This window comes from Arachis hypogaea, chromosome 8 (genome assembly GCF_003086295.3).
Source record: "Arachis hypogaea cultivar Tifrunner chromosome 8, arahy.Tifrunner.gnm2.J5K5, whole genome shotgun sequence".
NCBI lineage: Eukaryota > Viridiplantae > Streptophyta > Magnoliopsida > Fabales > Fabaceae > Arachis > Arachis hypogaea.
Window position 1 is genome coordinate 7,447,848 of NC_092043.1, and position 19,318 is coordinate 7,467,165.

Sequence of the window (19,318 nt, forward strand, 5' to 3'; positions counted from 1 at the left end):
CTGACTGACCATCTGTCTGAGGGTGATATGTAGTACTCAAACTTAACTGAGTCCCAAATGCACGCTGAAAAGCTCCCCAAAACCTTGATGTAAAACGGGGATCTCTGTCAGATATAATGGTAGAAGGCACACCATGTAACCTGACAATCTCTTTGATATACATTTGAGCCAATTCTTCTATTGTGCAACTTATTCAGATAGGAAGAAAGTGAGTTGATTTCGTTAGTCGAACCACAACCACCCAAATAGCGTCACAACCAGATCGGGTTCTAGGCAAACCTATCACAAAATCCATTGTGATACTCTCCCATTTCCAATGTGGAATCTCTAAAGGCTGAAGGGTCCCTGGTGGTCTCTGATGCTCAATCTTAACCTTCTGACATGTTAAACATTTAGATACGTAAAATGCCACATCATTCTTCATTCCTGGCCACCAAAACATCGCTTTCAGATCCTGATACATTTTAGTACTCCCTGGGTGAATTGAAAACCCACTCTTATAAGCTTCCTTCAAGATACTCTGTCGCAGGTCTCCAACATCTGGCACAATAATCCGGTTCTTGAACCTCTACAAACCATCTTGACCTTCTACCACTCTCCACTATTTTCCCTGTCCAACTACTGGTAATACCTTTCGTAACACTTCATTATCCCGATGAGCCTTCAGAAGTTCTGATTTAAAATCACTTAAAATCTGCAACTGACTCAAACACAAAATTCCAGATTCTCCTCTAATTCCCAAATTCAAACCTTGAAATGCCTTCATTAACTCTTCCTCTCGTAGCATCATCCAAGCTGCATATAAAGATTTTTGACTCAAGGCATCCGCCACAATGTTCGCTTTTCCTGAATGTTAATTCAATTCAAAATCATAATCCTTCAGAAGCTCCGTCCATCTCTTCTGATGCATATTCAATTCTTTTTGCCCATAGAGATACTTCAAATTCTTATGGTTTGAGAAAACATAAAACTTGACACCATAGAGATAGTGCCTCTAGATCTTTAGAGTAAATACAACAGCAATAAGTTCCAAATCATGTGTCGGCTAGTTCATCTCATGCGACCTTAACTGCCGTGAGGCGTATGCTACGACATTCTGGTGTTGCATCAGAACGCACCCTAAACCTTTCAGCGATGCATCATAGTACACTTCAAACGATTCACTTGGTTCAAGTAATACCAATACAGGTGCAGTAGTCAACCTGTGCTTCAATGCTTGGAAATTCTCTTCACACTCCGGAGTCCAGACAAAAGGCATATCCTTCCTAGTCAATTTAGTTAAAGGTAAGGCGAGCTGTGAAAATCCCTTAATGAATCTGCGATAATACCCCGCCAAACCTAAGAAACTCCTGATCTCTGTCACTTAAGTTGGTCGCTCCCAATTCATCATTGCTTCCACCTTAGCAGGATCCACAGCTATTCCCTGATTACTTACCACGTGGCCAAAAAACTTCACTTCACTCTTCCAGAACTCACATTTAGATAACTTAGCATATAACTTCCTGTCTCTCAGAATTTGCAGCACAGTTCGCAAGTGATCAGCATGCTCCTCTTCAGTCTTAGAATAAACAAGAATGTCATCAATGAAGACAATAACAAACTTGTCCAGATACGGTCGAAAAATCTTATTTATATAATCCATAAATACTGCCGGGGCATCAGTTAACCCAAAAGACATCACTGTATACTCATAATGACCATAACGCGTCCTGAAAGCAGTTTTCGAAATATCCTCGTCTCTAACCCTTATCTGATGATACCTGGATCGCAGGTCAATCTTAGAAAACACACCGGCACCCTGTAACTAATCCATTAGATCATCGATTCTAGACAACTGATATTTGTTCTTCACAGTGATCTTATTCAATTGCCGATAGTCGACACACAACCGCATACTCCAATCCTTTTTCTTTACCAGTAACACTGGCGTTCCCCACAGAGAAACACTTGGTTGGATAAAATGCTTACCCAACAAATCTTCCAGCTGAGCTTTCAGTTCGGCCATTTCTAAAGGTAATATCCTGTAAGGAGTAATCGAAATCGGATCGGCTCCAGGCACTAACTCAATTGCAAATTCAACTTTCCGGTTAGGTAGAAATGCATTAAACACACCTGGAAATTCACATACAACCGGAATCTGCTCTAAACTCTAATCATCACCTGATACTCCTGCAGTCAATAACATAATACCCTGACATTCAGTTCCAGAATAGTTTACTATCATAGAATTCAAAAAGAAACTATTCACCACAACTGGTGCTTCTGACCCTTCCAGCATAAACTGTACTGACTTTTCAGAACAATCAAGCAAAACATGATTCTTAGATAACCAAACTCCTAGTTATCTCAGCGCCACCCAGCTGCAGGATATGTCGGGTTCCCTGCCACCAATAATGAGCTTCACCTTGCAACTGATAAGTTCTAAATTCAACTCACTGCTCTTCAGGAACTTGTTGGGCCTGCAATGCCCGTTCCATAGCCTGTGTCCAATTATCTGCATCAGTGGGATTTGAGGTTCCCCTAAAAGTCGGAGGGTAAACTTTCAGAAATGTAGCAAGTGTCATAGGACCGTCCTCATCATTATTGTTCCCATGATTACTCAAATTTATCTGGTTACCCAACACCTCAGCTATTGCCTGCATATCTGCATCCATATTTCCCATAGCAACCATAAAGCCTTCTAGATCATTCCCTGCCAAACCAGGAATAACGGTGCCTATCCTACCTCTACCTCACCCACGACCGTGTCCGCGAGTCGACATCTGGTCCTTATACATACTAAACAAGTGATATTAAGTTGATCAGTCTCAATATCGCAGGTCTAATGTTTTAAGTTCCAAATGCATGCTCACAAATGTTTATGCCATATATATCAGTCAGATATCCTAATAGCACATAAACACATATACAAAGAATGCACAAAAGTACAATCAGTCCGTATATCAGGCTCTTTAGGAACGAACTGCTCTGATACCATAATGTAACACCCTACCACACTAAGCTTTACGCTTAAGTCGTAAAACGAAGGTGGTGTGGTATTACGACCTCTAAAATAAAATGAGTATATATAATAGCAGAAGAATTATAATAAGCTAGGAGCTTTGAAGAATAGGGAAAATAAAAATCGCGAGATAAAAGCGCAACGCTCAAGGAACGAGTTAACTTGCGTGCTAAGAAAACCATAACTATCGAACATAAGATAACAACAGTAGGAATAGAGTGCGAAAGATACAAAGTAACAAGCTCCTAACTCAGCCTGCGAAGTCAAGACTGGCCGGAGAATATTTACACATATATACATACATACCCAAAACCCAAAAGTACATATACACAATCCTGCCTCTCCATAAACCTCTAAGATGATCAAAAAGGACAAGTTATGCGGAGAGAAAGCTAAATACATATTTATATATCACTGCACAACAAAACTACCCAGTAACCCCTCCGCTTTAAGAGTCCAGACGCCTAACGAGATGGCTCCCGACCTGCATCTGAAAAACAACAACATAGTATGAAATGAGAACCGGAGGTTCTCAGTATGGTAAAGGTGCCACACATGTAAGATATAAGGTCCTGGGAATGCCAGAGGCAATCCTAGAATGCCGACACTCATATTATAGAGCTTAAAGTATTAAACAGAAGCCATAAAAGGTGGTTTTCTAAGAACATTTAAACCTAACTTAACTTAACCTTAAATCTAAGTCTCATACTGTCATTCCTCCATACCTCCAACTCTATTACGCATTTTCACAGACAAATAGATAGATAAAGACAAACACAAGAAGGTTACAATTACTACAAGTAACAAATACACATTTAGCATGGAAAGTACATATAGGCACACCCAATTAAAGCACAAGCAAGTAGTTCAAGTAATATGCATATGATGCATGCCTGTCCTATGGCTGATGAGGCTCATCTGTCGGTTATCCAGCCAACCCGACAAGTCTGAATTGTCCTTAGACTGTCCCCCGACGTGCATCCCCAAGAGTCTATGCATAGCTTTTTCTCAGATAATCAATATTGCTCAATGGGGGTAACATTCCCAGGAATTTATATAGTGCTCGGTCACATTTACGTCGTAGGGTCAACAGAGTATCGAGTTTTCAACCTGGTACACGTGGTGGCAAGCCACGGCACTTAATCCAAGGAACCTCGTATCTCAGATCATTCAAATTCATGAGCCATATAAATAATTCGATTATAATTCATCAACATCCTCATCATTCTCAATCGCATCTCATTCATCATCATACATCAATCATATTCAATCCTTATCCTTCATTATCACACCTCCCATTCCGTCCATCAATAGTTCCAATTCAAAACATAATTCATTCTTTTCTAAATGAATCAAACTTAAAACATACTCATTTTCTTAATAACTCAAAATCAAACCATATAACCTTTGAATCTAAATCTTTTTAAATAATCATATAAACAAAATCTCTAATTTTTATAAAATTTCGGCAGTATCTCCTCTAAAATTCGGACTTTGCCACCCTTTTCGGGTCCAAGCCTGCAGTCATTTCAATTCAACATACCCTTCCTCATCATCATAACAATAACCACAATAAATCAACCTCAGATAAACAATTATACTCATACAATATTCAAATCCAACAACCAAAATTCAACTAAGAATCATAGTTCACAAATCCTAGGTTTTTAACACAAAATACCTCATTTTTTCATTCGAAATTTCCATTCCAATTATTTTCAAACCTATTACCACCAACCCAAATTGCCAACAATAATCCTCAACAAGCTCCATATCTTTTCATCAATCATCATTCAACCAAACCAAAATATAGCCATATAATCAACAATTCACTCACATATCCTTTCAAAGATCCAACTAGCAACCAATATCATCTTACAAACAAATCACCAAACCAAACCAAGCATATTCATCAAACCATTACTAAACATTAAATATACAACTGCATTCCAACTTATCCTATGGTCATCTAGCCTAAGTTTTCACAGAACATTATATATTAAATGCAAGAAACCTAAACCATACCTTGGCCGATTCCCACGTAACGATCAAGGCACTTTAATTATAATAAACACAGCCCTTCCAAAACAAACACAGCCCTTCCAGAATTCAATAAACACTAGGCTCAGCTTCCTCCAAGTTCCAATATCCACAATTCCAAGCTCCAATTATTTATTCTCAACCTAATACACATTTATAACACACATATACCCAATTAATACTCAAAGCTTAAATTCTATGAAATTAAAATAGAATTATGATATCTTCACCTTTCCCAAGCTTCACATAAGCAAGAGTGAACGTTTTTCTCAAGCTAATTGGATCCTAAAACATCAAAGAACAAAGAAATTCAATACCTCCACTTAATTTCCCAAAAATTGGGAAAGAAGAGGCTGAGAATAAAAGAACAAGTTACCTATGAAATTGTTCTGGTAGAAATGTAGAGCTCGACGCGGTGGACGCGTGGCCGCAAACGGTGTAGCGATCAGAGCTCGGACGGAGAAGTTACGGGAAATTGAATTTTGGAACGAGGGTTCGGAGGTGTTCTTCGTTCTTCCCCTTCGAGGCTTGCTGCAACATCAAAATGGAAAGAAGGGGGAGAATTTGGGTTCATTTAATGTTCTTTTGAGCTGGTTTGGGCCCACAGGCCCAATTCGGCCCTTTCGGTCCATTCTTGGACCGTTTTCTTCGAAATTAGTGTCAAAATTCTCGTTTCAATGAGCTCTATCCTAATTTGATATAATATTCGAATTTCTAATCTTCCTTATTAAAAAATAATTTATTGACTAATTATTTACTAATTAATCGGAATTTACATTCTACCCACATAACAAAGAATTTTGCCCTCAAAATTCAGATCTAGTTGCCTGAATAGAGGTGTGGATATTCCGTTTACATATTTGATTCGAGTTTCCAGGTATGTTCTTCCATACCAGCTCGACTCCAAACTACTTTTACCAATGATACTTCCTTCCCGCGTAATCGTTTAATACTAGTATCATTAATTCTTACTGGAATTATTGAAAGTGTTCGATCTTCTCTTACTTGGATTGGCTCCGGTTCCAGAACATGACTTGCATCAGGAATATACTTCCGAAGATATGACACATGAAACACATCGTGCAAATTCAAAAGAAACGGCGGTAAGGCAATTCTATAAGCCACTGGTCCAATTCTCTTCAAGATCTCAAACGGTCCAATATAACGGGGATTTAGTTTCTTAGTCTTAATAACTCTTCCCACTCTAGTGGTTGGTGTAACTTTCAGAAAAACATGCTCCCCTTCCTCAAATTCCGAAGGCTTTCACCTCTGATCAGCATAACTTTTCTGGCGGCTCTGGGCCATAAGCATTCGACTACGAATCTTCTTTATCTGTTCAGTAGTTTCAGCTATCATCCCAGGCCCTAATAAACTCCTTTCTCCAGTTTCATACCAACACAATAGATATTGACATTTTCTGCCATACAGAGCCTCATATGGAGCCATTCCGATGCTCGCATGATAGCTATTATTATAAGCAAACTCTATTAATGGCATATACCAATCCTAGCTCGCCGGCTGGTCCAAAACACAAGCCCTTAACATATCCTCCAAGGTCTGAATAGTTCTCTCTGACTGACCATCTGTCTGAGGGTGATATGTAGTACTCAAACTTAACTGAGTCCCAAATGCACGCTGAAAAGCTCCCCAAAACCTTGATGTAAAACGGGGATCTCTGTCAGATATAATGGTAGAAGGCACACCATGTAACCTGACAATCTCTTTGATATACATTTGAGCCAATTCTTCTATTGTGCAACTTATTCAGATAGGAAGAAAGTGAGTTGATTTCGTTAGTCGAACCACAACCACCCAAATAGCGTCACAACCAGATCGGGTTCTAGGCAAACCTATCACAAAATCCATTGTGATACTCTCCCATTTCCATTGTGGAATCTCTAAAGGCTGAAGGGTCCCTGGTGGTCTCTGATGCTCAATCTTAACCTTCTGACATGTTAAACATTTAGATACGTAAAATGCCACATCATTCTTCATTCCTGGCCACCAAAACATCGCTTTCAGATCCTGATACATTTTAGTACTCCCTGGGTGAATTGAAAACCCACTCTTATAAGCTTCCTTCAAGATACTCTGTCGCAGGTCTCCAACATCTGGCACAATAATCCGGTTCTTGAACCTCTACAAACCATCTTGACCTTCTACCACTCTCCACTATTTTCCCTGTCCAACTACTGGTAATACCTTTCGTAACACTTCATTATCCCGATGAGCCTTCAGAAGTTTTGATTTAAAATCACTTAAAATCTGCAACTGACTCAAACACAAAATTCCAGATTCTCCTCTAATTCCCAAATTCAAACCTTGAAATGCCTTCATTAACTCTTCCTCTCGTAGCATCATCCAAGCTGCATATAAAGATTTTTGACTCAAGGCATCCGCCACAATGTTCGCTTTTCCTGAATGTTAATTCAATTCAAAATCATAATCCTTCAGAAGCTCCGTCCATCTCTTCTGATGCATATTCAATTCTTTTTGCCCATAGAGATACTTCAAATTCTTATGGTTTGAGAAAACATAAAACTTGACACCATAGAGATAGTGCCTCTAGATCTTTAGAGTAAATACAACAGCAATAAGTTCCAAATCATGTGTCGGCTAGTTCATCTCATGCGACCTTAACTGCCGTGAGGCGTATGCTACGACATTCTGGTGTTGCATCAGAACGCACCCTAAACCTTTCAGCGATGCATCATAGTACACTTCAAACGATTCACTTGGTTCAAGTAATACCAATACAGGTGCAGTAGTCAACCTGTGCTTCAATGCTTGGAAATTCTCTTCACACTCCGGAGTCCAGACAAAAGGCATATCCTTCCTAGTCAATTTAGTTAAAGGTAAGGCGAGCTGTGAAAATCCCTTAATGAATCTGCGATAATACCCCGCCAAACCTAAGAAACTCCTGATCTCTGTCACTTAAGTTGGTCGCTCCCAATTCATCATTGCTTCCACCTTAGCAGGATCCACAGCTATTCCCTGATTACTTACCACGTGGCCAAAAAACTTCACTTCACTCTTCCAGAACTCACATTTAGATAACTTAGCATATAACTTCCTGTCTCTCAGAATTTGCAGCACAGTTCGCAAGTGATCAGCATGCTCCTCTTCAGTCTTAGAATAAACAAGAATGTCATCAATGAAGACAATAACAAACTTGTCCAGATACGGTCGAAAAATCTTATTTATATAATCCATAAATACTGCCGGGGCATCAGTTAACCCAAAAGACATCACTGTATACTCATAATGACCATAACGCGTCCTGAAAGCAGTTTTCGAAATATCCTCGTCTCTAACCCTTATCTGATGATACCTGGATCGCAGGTCAATCTTAGAAAACACACCGGCACCCTGTAACTAATCCATTAGATCATCGATTCTAGACAACTGATATTTGTTCTTCACAGTGATCTTATTCAATTGCCGATAGTCGACACACAACCGCATACTCCAATCCTTTTTCTTTACCAGTAACACTGGCGTTCCCCACAGAGAAACACTTGGTTGGATAAAATGCTTACCCAACAAATCTTCCAGCTGAGCTTTCAGTTCGGCCATTTCTAAAGGTAATATCCTGTAAGGAGTAATCGAAATCGGATCGGCTCCAGGCACTAACTCAATTGCAAATTCAACTTTCCGGTTAGGTAGAAATGCATTAAACACACCTGGAAATTCACATACAACCGGAATCTGCTCTAAACTCTAATCATCACCTGATACTCCTGCAGTCAATAACATAATACCCTGACATTCAGTTCCAGAATAGTTTACTATCATAGAATTCAAAAAGAAACTATTCACCACAACTGGTGCTTCTGACCCTTCCAGCATAAACTGTACTGACTTTTCAGAACAATCAAGCAAAACATGATTCTTAGATAACCAAACTCCTAGTTATCTCAGCGCCACCCAGCTGCAGGATATGTCGGGTTCCCTGCCACCAATAATGAGCTTCACCTTGCAACTGATAAGTTCTAAATTCAACTCACTGCTCTTCAGGAACTTGTTGGGCCTGCAATGCCCGTTCCATAGCCTGTGTCCAATTATCTGCATCAGTGGGATTTGAGGTTCCCCTAAAAGTCGGAGGGTAAACTTTCAGAAATGTAGCAAGTGTCATAGGACCGTCCTCATCATTATTGTTCCCATGATTACTCAAATTTATCTGGTTACCCAACACCTCAGCTATTGCCTGCATATCTGCATCCATATTTCCCATAGCAACCATAAAGCCTTCTAGATCATTCCCTGCCAAACCAGGAATAACGGTGCCTATCCTACCTCTACCTCACCCACGACCGTGTCCGCGAGTCGACATCTGGTCCTTATACATACTAAACAAGTGATATTAAGTTGATCAGTCTCAATATCGCAGGTCTAATGTTTTAAGTTCCAAATGCATGCTCACAAATGTTTATGCCATATATATCAGTCAGATATCCTAATAGCACATAAACACATATACAAAGAATGCACAAAAGTACAATCAGTCCGTATATCAGGCTCTTTAGGAACGAACTGCTCTGATACCATAATGTAACACCCTACCACACTAAGCTTTACGCTTAAGTCGTAAAACGAAGGTGGTGTGGTATTACGACCTCTAAAATAAAATGAGTATATATAATAGCAGAAGAATTATAATAAGCTAGGAGCTTTGAAGAATAGGGAAAATAAAAATCGCGAGATAAAAGCGCAACGCTCAAGGAACGAGTTAACTTGCGTGCTAAGAAAACCATAACTATCGAACATAAGATAACAACAGTAGGAATAGAGTGCGAAAGATACAAAGTAACAAGCTCCTAACTCAGCCTGCGAAGTCAAGACTGGCCGGAGAATATTTACACATATATACATACATACCCAAAACCCAAAAGTACATATACACAATCCTGCCTCTCCATAAACCTCTAAGATGATCAAAAAGGACAAGTTATGCGGAGAGAAAGCTAAATACATATTTATATATCACTGCACAACAAAACTACCCAGTAACCCCTCCGCTTTAAGAGTCCAGACGCCTAACGAGATGGCTCCCGACCTGCATCTGAAAAACAACAACATAGTATGAAATGAGAACCGGAGGTTCTCAGTATGGTAAAGGTGCCACACATGTAAGATATAAGGTCCTGGGAATGCCAGAGGCAATCCTAGAATGCCGACACTCATATTATAGAGCTTAAAGTATTAAACAGAAGCCATAAAAGGTGGTTTTCTAAGAACATTTAAACCTAACTTAACTTAACCTTAAATCTAAGTCTCATACTGTCATTCCTCCATACCTCCAACTCTATTACGCATTTTCACAGACAAATAGATAGATAAAGACAAACACAAGAAGGTTACAATTACTACAAGTAACAAATACACATTTAGCATGGAAAGTACATATAGGCACACCCAATTAAAGCACAAGCAAGTAGTTCAAGTAATATGCATATGATGCATGCCTGTCCTATGGCTGATGAGGCTCATCTGTCGGTTATCCAGCCAACCCGACAAGTCTGAATTGTCCTTAGACTGTCCCCCGACGTGCATCCCCAAGAGTCTATGCATAGCTTTTTCTCAGATAATCAATATTGCTCAATGGGGGTAACATTCCCAGGAATTTATATAGTGCTCGGTCACATTTACGTCGTAGGGTCAACAGAGTATCGAGTTTTCAACCTGGTACACGTGGTGGCAAGCCACGGCACTTAATCCAAGGAACCTCGTATCTCAGATCATTCAAATTCATGAGCCATATAAATAATTCGATTATAATTCATCAACATCCTCATCATTCTCAATCGCATCTCATTCATCATCATACATCAATCATATTCAATCCTTATCCTTCATTATCACACCTCCCATTCCGTCCATCAATAGTTCCAATTCAAAACATAATTCATTCTTTTCTAAATGAATCAAACTTAAAACATACTCATTTTCTTAATAACTCAAAATCAAACCATATAACCTTTGAATCTAAATCTTTTTAAATAATCATATAAACAAAATCTCTAATTTTTATAAAATTTCGGCAGTATCTCCTCTAAAATTCGGACTTTGCCACCCTTTTCGGGTCCAAGCCTGCAGTCATTTCAATTCAACATACCCTTCCTCATCATCATAACAATAACCACAATAAATCAACCTCAGATAAACAATTATACTCATACAATATTCAAATCCAACAACCAAAATTCAACTAAGAATCATAGTTCACAAATCCTAGGTTTTTAACACAAAATACCTCATTTTTTCATTCGAAATTTCCATTCCAATTATTTTCAAACCTATTACCACCAACCCAAATTGCCAACAATAATCCTCAACAAGCTCCATATCTTTTCATCAATCATCATTCAACCAAACCAAAATATAGCCATATAATCAACAATTCACTCACATATCCTTTCAAAGATCCAACTAGCAACCAATATCATCTTACAAACAAATCACCAAACCAAACCAAGCATATTCATCAAACCATTACTAAACATTAAATATACAACTGCATTCCAACTTATCCTATGGTCATCTAGCCTAAGTTTTCACAGAACATTATATATTAAATGCAAGAAACCTAAACCATACCTTGGCCGATTCCCACGTAACGATCAAGGCACTTTAATTATAATAAACACAGCCCTTCCAAAACAAACACAGCCCTTCCAGAATTCAATAAACACTAGGCTCAGCTTCCTCCAAGTTCCAATATCCACAATTCCAAGCTCCAATTATTTATTCTCAACCTAATACACATTTATAACACACATATACCCAATTAATACTCAAAGCTTAAATTCTATGAAATTAAAATAGAATTATGATATCTTCACCTTTCCCAAGCTTCACATAAGCAAGAGTGAACGTTTTTCTCAAGCTAATTGGATCCTAAAACATCAAAGAACAAAGAAATTCAATACCTCCACTTAATTTCCCAAAAATTGGGAAAGAAGAGGCTGAGAATAAAAGAACAAGTTACCTATGAAATTGTTCTGGTAGAAATGTAGAGCTCGACGCGGTGGACGCGTGGCCGCAAACGGTGTAGCGATCAGAGCTCGGACGGAGAAGTTACGGGAAATTGAATTTTGGAACGAGGGTTCGGAGGTGTTCTTCGTTCTTCCCCTTCGAGGCTTGCTGCAACATCAAAATGGAAAGAAGGGGGAGAATTTGGGTTCATTTAACGTTCTTTTGGGCTGGTTTGGGCCCACGGGCCCGATTCGGCCCTTTCGGTCCATTCTTGGACCGTTTTCTTCGAAATTAGTGTCAAAATTCTCGTTTCGATGAGCTCTATCCTAATTTGATATAATATTCGCATTTCTAATCTTCCTTATTAAAAAATAATTTACTGACTAATTATCTACTAATTAATCGGGGTTTACATCCTTTACTTTGGACAATATTTATTTTTTTCTCTTCTGATGAATAAAATAAATTGAATGTCTTTGGAAAAAAAAGGTTAACTTTGTTATTATAACTAACAGCCCAACTACACATCCAAGCATTTTTGTATCCAAATCCAACCAAGTTGACCCAAACTCAATAAAAACCACTTTCATCACACCAGCGTGTATCACACGCATATTTTAATAACGCAACTTCTTCGTCTTCTCTTTCTATTTCTCCGTTTCCTCCTCCTCCTCCTCTTCTTCTTTCAAATTCGCACACGTCGGTTCTTCTTCTTCTTCTCTTTCGTTATCGTAATCACCAACAACACCAATACTTTACTAACAAAAACCAACACTTTGAATTGAATTTGAATTTATATAATGGACAGATGATCAGTTCATTTGGTATTATACAATGATTTCACTTTGATAATATTTTTGGTTCACTCTAGACGCATGTGTTTTTGAATTTGAATTTATATAATAGAAAAATATTCAGTTCATTTGGTATTATACAATGGTTTCACTTTAATAATATTTTCAATTTATTTGCAGTCTAGGTGTGTTGTCGATAAATAATTTGTCCCAATGGTTGGAATGGCTTTCAAGACAAATTGAATGGAAAGAAATCTAATACAATTAAATAAAGTGATAATAAATAGTTTTCGTTCTTTTTTTCTAAAAAAAGACTCAATCATTAATAAAAACATATCGAATTCATTTTTTGATCCAAATGAATCTCAATTAAACTAAGAAATAAACTAAAATTACTTAAGGAATAAAAAAATTGGTCAATACTTATCAGTAGCATCAAGTGAACCTCAATTAACACACAAATGAATCGAAATAAATTAAGAAATAAACTAAAATTATTTAATGATGGCAGCAGAGAAAATCAGAACTAATAAAAATGTTCGTAAAATATTGGTATTATTGGTATCATACCTAGTGAATTGAACATCCAATATATTTTAACTGTATCTAAGTAAACTCATTCCAATCAAATAACCATCCACATAAGAATTAAAATATTCATCTACATATCTACTAAAATAACCATCCGGCATATTATGGATTGACCACAACAAAGTGAAAACAAGACAGAGGGAAGGTGCTGCAGTGATCGGCAGCACAAACAATAATGCATGCCATCATGAACATGTACTCATTGGAATCTTATTACTAAGCTCGAATATGTACCTCTCTTTGTGCACATAATGCCAGATTTCCATTATCATCGTCAAGAACAAAGAAGACACAATTGGAATATAGCCTCCTTCCATGAACTTTATTATTCGAGATGAGAAATAAATAGTCTCTATACGGCCGAATACCAATAAGAAGATAGTAACTTACCATATGCTCTTCTTACGAGTTAAGTCTCAAAGTGGTCCTTGAACTTGCACCCGAGCCTCAAAGTGATCCCTAAAGTTAATAATTACTCAAATTTGTCCTTGAAATTGTTCTCCGGGACTCATAATAGTCCCTAAAATAATTTCCGTCAAGTGATCCCTAAAGTTAATAATTACTCAAATTTGTCCTTGAAATTGTTCTCCGGGACTCATAGTAGTCCCTAAAATAATTTCCGTCCATCCTTGCCATTAGAAATGACTAAAACGATGTCGTTTTATATTTTTTTTAAAAAATATACCCCCTCTCCAATTTTCTTTTTCCTTTCCTCTTCCCCAGCCCTTTTTCACTTCTCCCTTCCCTTTCTCTTCTACGCTCCCCTTCCCCATTCTCAGTTCCCTTTTCTCTTTCCCTTTCACACTCCCTTTCCTCTTCCCCAACCCTTTCTCAGTTCTCCTTCCCCTTCCCCTACTCCTTCCACGCTCCCCTTTCCATTCCCCATTCCCATATTCCTTTTTCTTTTCTTTCACCGGTCCTTTTTTCTTCCCCAATTTTTTTCTTCCTTTTCCTTCTACGCTCCCCTTCTCCTTTTTCAATTCATCCCCAGTTTTTCTTTTCTTTTTTTTCTCAGAAGAAACAAAATAATAATTTGTTAATTCACAGAGAGAGATAATGGAAGATGGAAAGAATTAAATAAGGCAAACCTCCTGCGGGTGTTGCCTCTCTTGTCGTCGTCGCCCCCTTTCGTTAATTTGCTTTTGGGCTACCGTGGTGCCTCCTCTCGTGCATGTGCTTCTGCTTTTCTCTGCTCCGGCGGCCTTCTTCTTCTGCTTCGCCGATCTGCTCTGCCTCTTCTTCCCCCATTTATTCTTTTTTTAGTTGCTTATGTTTTAATTTTTGTTGTTGATCGATGTGATGTTATTGCATATTTATTGTTGCCACTGCTATGATTTATAAAAAATTTTGTTATTTAAAAATGAAATTATTGGCTTGAGCATGATTATCGAATGTCTACATAAACTAATATGAATTTGATAGTTTAATTATTGTTTGCAATGATGATGATGTTGTTGTTGTTACTGTGAATTTGAAGAAGAAGAAGAAGAAGAGAATTGGTGAAGGCAATTGGAGATTACGTTTTTTTTTTTTTTGTAAAATACAAAACAACGTCGTGTTGGAGATTAGGATTTTTTTTATATAAATACAAAACGACGTCGTTTCAGTCCTTCTGATGGTAAGGATGGACGAAAATTATTTTAGGGATTACTATGAGTCCCAGAGTATAAATTTGGGGACAAATTTAAGTAATTATTAATTTCAGTGATCACTTTGAGACTCGAATGCAAATTCAGGGACCACTTTAAGACTTAACTTCTCTTCTTCCATATAACTACCATTATCAATGAAACCAGCCACGTTGTGATCAGCATATCCCCAATAACTGCAATTCTGTATGCTTGACTTATCTTTTCTGTGGTCTTGAAGGTAGCACACATAATAATGCTTGCAATCATGACAGTGGGGTGGGACTGCGGCGGCGGCTGTAGCGTGCGAGGAGGAAGCTGCGATGGTAGACAGCATTTGACGGCGCTGCACCATGCAGTGGTTGAACTATGCCGCTGTTTTCGTTGCAGCATGATAAAAAGAGAAAACGTGAGTTGAAAGAGGAGGAGGGTTGAGATGAAATAAAAACGTGATGTGACGGAAGAAGTTACGTTACTTAACTCTAATAATTTAAATTTAAAATTAATTATTCTAATAAATTAAAAATTAATTTTAATAATTAATTTATCTTTTTTTTAATTATTATTCCCGTTATTCAACATTTGCATTCTCTCCTTATATTTTCCTGTTATCAATATCTTGATATCTACTTGAAAGAACTTCTTCTTTCGTTCCTCTAATAGTTCATTATAAATACAAAATCGATCATGAATTATTCCAACTCCATTGATTCGGAGGCTGAGTTATTATGTTCCTCTATCCAGGTTTTTAATTTGCTATTATTGTAAGAGGCTAAGAAAATGATAGTCCATTCACATGATGTTACTTACCATCGTATATTTTGGACATTGATCTAAAAAAGAAAGTAACAGCAGATGAGAGCGATACTGATAATGGAAGAAAGAAGCAAGCAAACTTGCATGTGACACTGTCGGTAACGCATGCTTGTTCTGATTTGTATTATTATTCTTCAATATTAAGCCACCTAGCCCCATTATTCATGATTATTCCATTTGATTTGGGTATAAGATCATCTGATGTGATTTGATTTAGCATTAATTTAGTTATATTATTAACACTGATGGCTGTGTTACGTTACTGCAAGGCACCCCCTGAATTTGAACTTGATTTGTCCACAAATTAAACAACATATTTGCATAAAATTAAAGGCTAAGCTTCTTCATACTTCATAGAATTGGGGACATCAAATATGTGGGCAATAAAAAGCATCCATATCGCCATTCTGTGTGTCCACACTCCCCATCTCACCTTTCTCATCAATGCCTATTGCCTAATATGCTTTTTATTGGTGACATGTTTCTATTTATTATTAGCTATTAGGCTATTAGCATCAGATGAAAAAAAATAAATCAACTTTAGAGACATTTATTTCTTTAAAGTTAATATCTGGATTCAATTTTACCTGATAAAAGGCACATGTAATTTGCCTTCTTTTTAATCTATATTCTTAATTCATAGATAGTGGCATATTCTCCTCTGTCCAACCCAACTACATATACAATGGATAATGAAACATGATTGCAGACATTTATGAAGAACAAGTTATGAATTTTGCTCCTAAGTGTTCTTATGAGATTGATTAAATAAATAAAAATTACAAAAGTTGACACTTACACCATATACAATAAATGTACAAAATACAAAATACAAAATGTATACATGTCCAAATGCAAGGAAATTCGGAATGGGGGCAAACTTTTTTCAAAGTTATTTAGGTTTTAGTAGCTGCGAACGTGTACTTCACTAAAGCCAAAGACAAGTCATATTTGCACTGGAAATTTAATCTTCTTATGTGTGTTTTATATGGTAAAATCATTAAGCAAGAAGAAAATAAAAGTAGAGATTATAAACAAATTCCATAAATTGGGAGACAAAATACATAGAGACACATCAGCAATTTTTCATTCTGCATATTCTCGTGATGTTACTGTATCATTCATTGATGTACGGAAAAGAAGTGCATCAAACCAGTTCTTCACCTATTCAAATACAATCTTAAAAGAATAGAATCCATGAACTTAACAAGAGAAAGCTCAATTATGCTTAAAAGTAGCAGAAAAACATATCATAGTCAACATCTTTTTGGAATCTGTAACTTTGCACAATTGAGGAACAACTTGAATCAATGGGATCTTTTCTCCATATCTCAATTCCCATGAAAAAAAAAAAGGTAAATTTCCAAAAAGGAAATAAAAAAACAAAAGCTCAAGAATCAAATTAAATCAAATAGAACCCACCCCACCACCACCAAAATCACCATATACATACCCAAAGGTTTGTTTTTCTTTTCTCCAATATACAACAGAGCATGTTCATGTGACTGTGATCAACCCCTCTATTTCTGCGAATAGAAACAAAGAAGCTAATAATCCCTTCCCCAAAATGAAGAAGGGACAAAAACCGAAAGAAATTAAAATCCGCTTCCATTTCCTCCAAAAAAGTTCCAATTTTTATCCGAGTTTTTTTATGATCTTCAAAATTCAATAGGTCATGCACTTAAATCCGCTGCAAACCCATAACCAAATCACGAACAAAACCATGCAAACGGACAAATCAAGAAGCAGAACCACCCAAACGTGCTTCTTCCATATATGCTTCGCTTTCTGCCGATGATGATCGTTGCCCCCGCAACCACCCTTCGCCGTCACCCCTAGCGAGAAGTCCCTTGTTCCGCCGCCGCCGTTGACTTCGTCGGAACACACGTCCACCTTGTTCTCCGGCGAGCCGACACCGTCTTTGACTTCTCCATTGACGGCCTCCACCACCCTCTTCTTCTTTTTCAACAACATCCCCTCCTGTGGCTTCCCGAGTAGCGGCACCGTCGACGGCGACCTCCCTATCTTGTTGGCGGCGGTGGATGGAGATTCCACGCTTGGGCTTCTCGAAACGGGGGCTGCGTCGGTCCCCCCTGATTCGAAATTGAGCGTTTCGCCGAATATGGAATCGAATTGGGACTGAAAACAGAACGCTACAAAGTCATCATCTTTGGTTGGGGGTTGGGATCGGAGGAAGGCGGAGGAGGAGTCGCGGAGGCGGTGGAGGAAGCGGAGCTGGAAGGGCTTGATTAACCGGTGGTCAAAGATGGCGAAGAAGACGAAGGGAGGGTCTATGAGGAAGGTGTAAGAGCGGCGTTTTAGGGTTTGGGTGAAGAGAGAGTGATTCGGAGGTGCCAGAGCGATGCATTTGGAAGCGAGGCACTCGACGTCGGGATCGGCGGTGGTGGCGCGGCGGTGGGCCAGGACGGTGGTGGCCCTTGCAATGCATACGTATTTGATCAGCTCCGGATCCGTCACCATTCTGGGAATCCGAATCAAAGGAGAAATTGGAAATTGGAAATTTTTGGGGTTTTGACTTTTGAATTTGATTCGGGTAAGAGGAGAAGTGGCATTGAGAATTGTTGCCCAACCGAAATAGATCAAAAAGAAGAGATTGGTTTTATTCTTGATGTTGTGAAACTGATGTTGATCGTTGTTTTAGGGTTTTTGAAATTGGGAGGACGAATTTTAGAAGAAAGGGAATGAAGTTTGTTTGAGAGAAAAGAAAATAAAAGAAAGGGAAAATGGAAAAAGAAAAAGGAAAAAAAAATAAAGAGCTTGGATCTGCGGAGCTTGGAGCCAACTGTTATTGTCGTTACCTGTTGCGTTCTGTGGTGGACACGCTCTTTGCTGACTACGGTGACTATGCACTATAAAATTCAACCTTTTTGAGAAGGATTAGAAATTATGAAATTACTGTAGTGAAAGGATAAAGATGCATCCATTCCATTACAAAGTCCAAAGGCTTCAGGACACCCCCATATGGATGCACCTCATAAAAGCCTAAAAGTAATTTCTAAATTAAAAAAATAAGAAGAAGAAGATCAAGACAAGAGGTTTCAGCTCAGCAATCTCCTTTGTTAAGGGTATCAAAAACATGCAGCTTGCAACTTGTGTCGGCGGCATCCGCACATGGCCTAATCACACTTGTATCAAAATTTATAATTCCCATTTTCCCATGTATCTCTTAAAATATGTCATAAATTCCTGAGTTATTAAATTCATTAACTTCATTTATAATTATAACATTAAAGAACTCAAAATCCAAAATTATTATCTCTGGTGATCTTTATATAAGTCTTGTGTTGTGTAAGAAATTAGGAATAACAATACTGGTTCAAATTATTCAATATAAAAACGTTTGAAATTTTGTAGATAAACTCTCTAGTTTTTCAACATTATTTTTTTTATATTAATAATCAAATGAGTACTTTTAGGACACTTAAAAGCTCTTTTTAAATAGCAGCAGTATA

General features: G+C 37.9%; 1 protein-coding gene across 1 annotated transcript; it reads right to left on the reverse strand.

Annotated features, from left to right (window-relative positions):
• Positions 1-16,931: 16,931 nt before the first annotated feature.
• LOC112704940 (phytolongin Phyl2.2) lies at positions 16,932-18,326 on the reverse strand. Its single transcript, XM_025755804.1, has 2 exons — positions 17,544-18,326; positions 16,932-17,009 (listed from the first exon to the last, which is right to left on the reverse strand). The coding sequence occupies exons 1-2, from the start codon at positions 18,324-18,326 to the stop codon at positions 16,932-16,934; spliced, it is 861 nt and encodes a 286-aa protein (XP_025611589.1).
• Positions 18,327-19,318: the final 992 nt, after the last annotated feature.

What these genes read in the sequence shown, in the direction of transcription:
- LOC112704940 (XM_025755804.1), bottom strand. Translation starts at nt 18,326, where the DNA reads ATGGTGACGGATCCGGAGCTGATCAAATACGTATGCATTGCAAGGGCC. An exon ending in TGTTCGTGATTTGGTTATGG is followed by an intron (nt 17,010 to 17,543) that starts GTTTGCAGCGGA and finishes GTATTTGAATAG; the next exon opens with GTGAAGAACTGGTTTGATGC.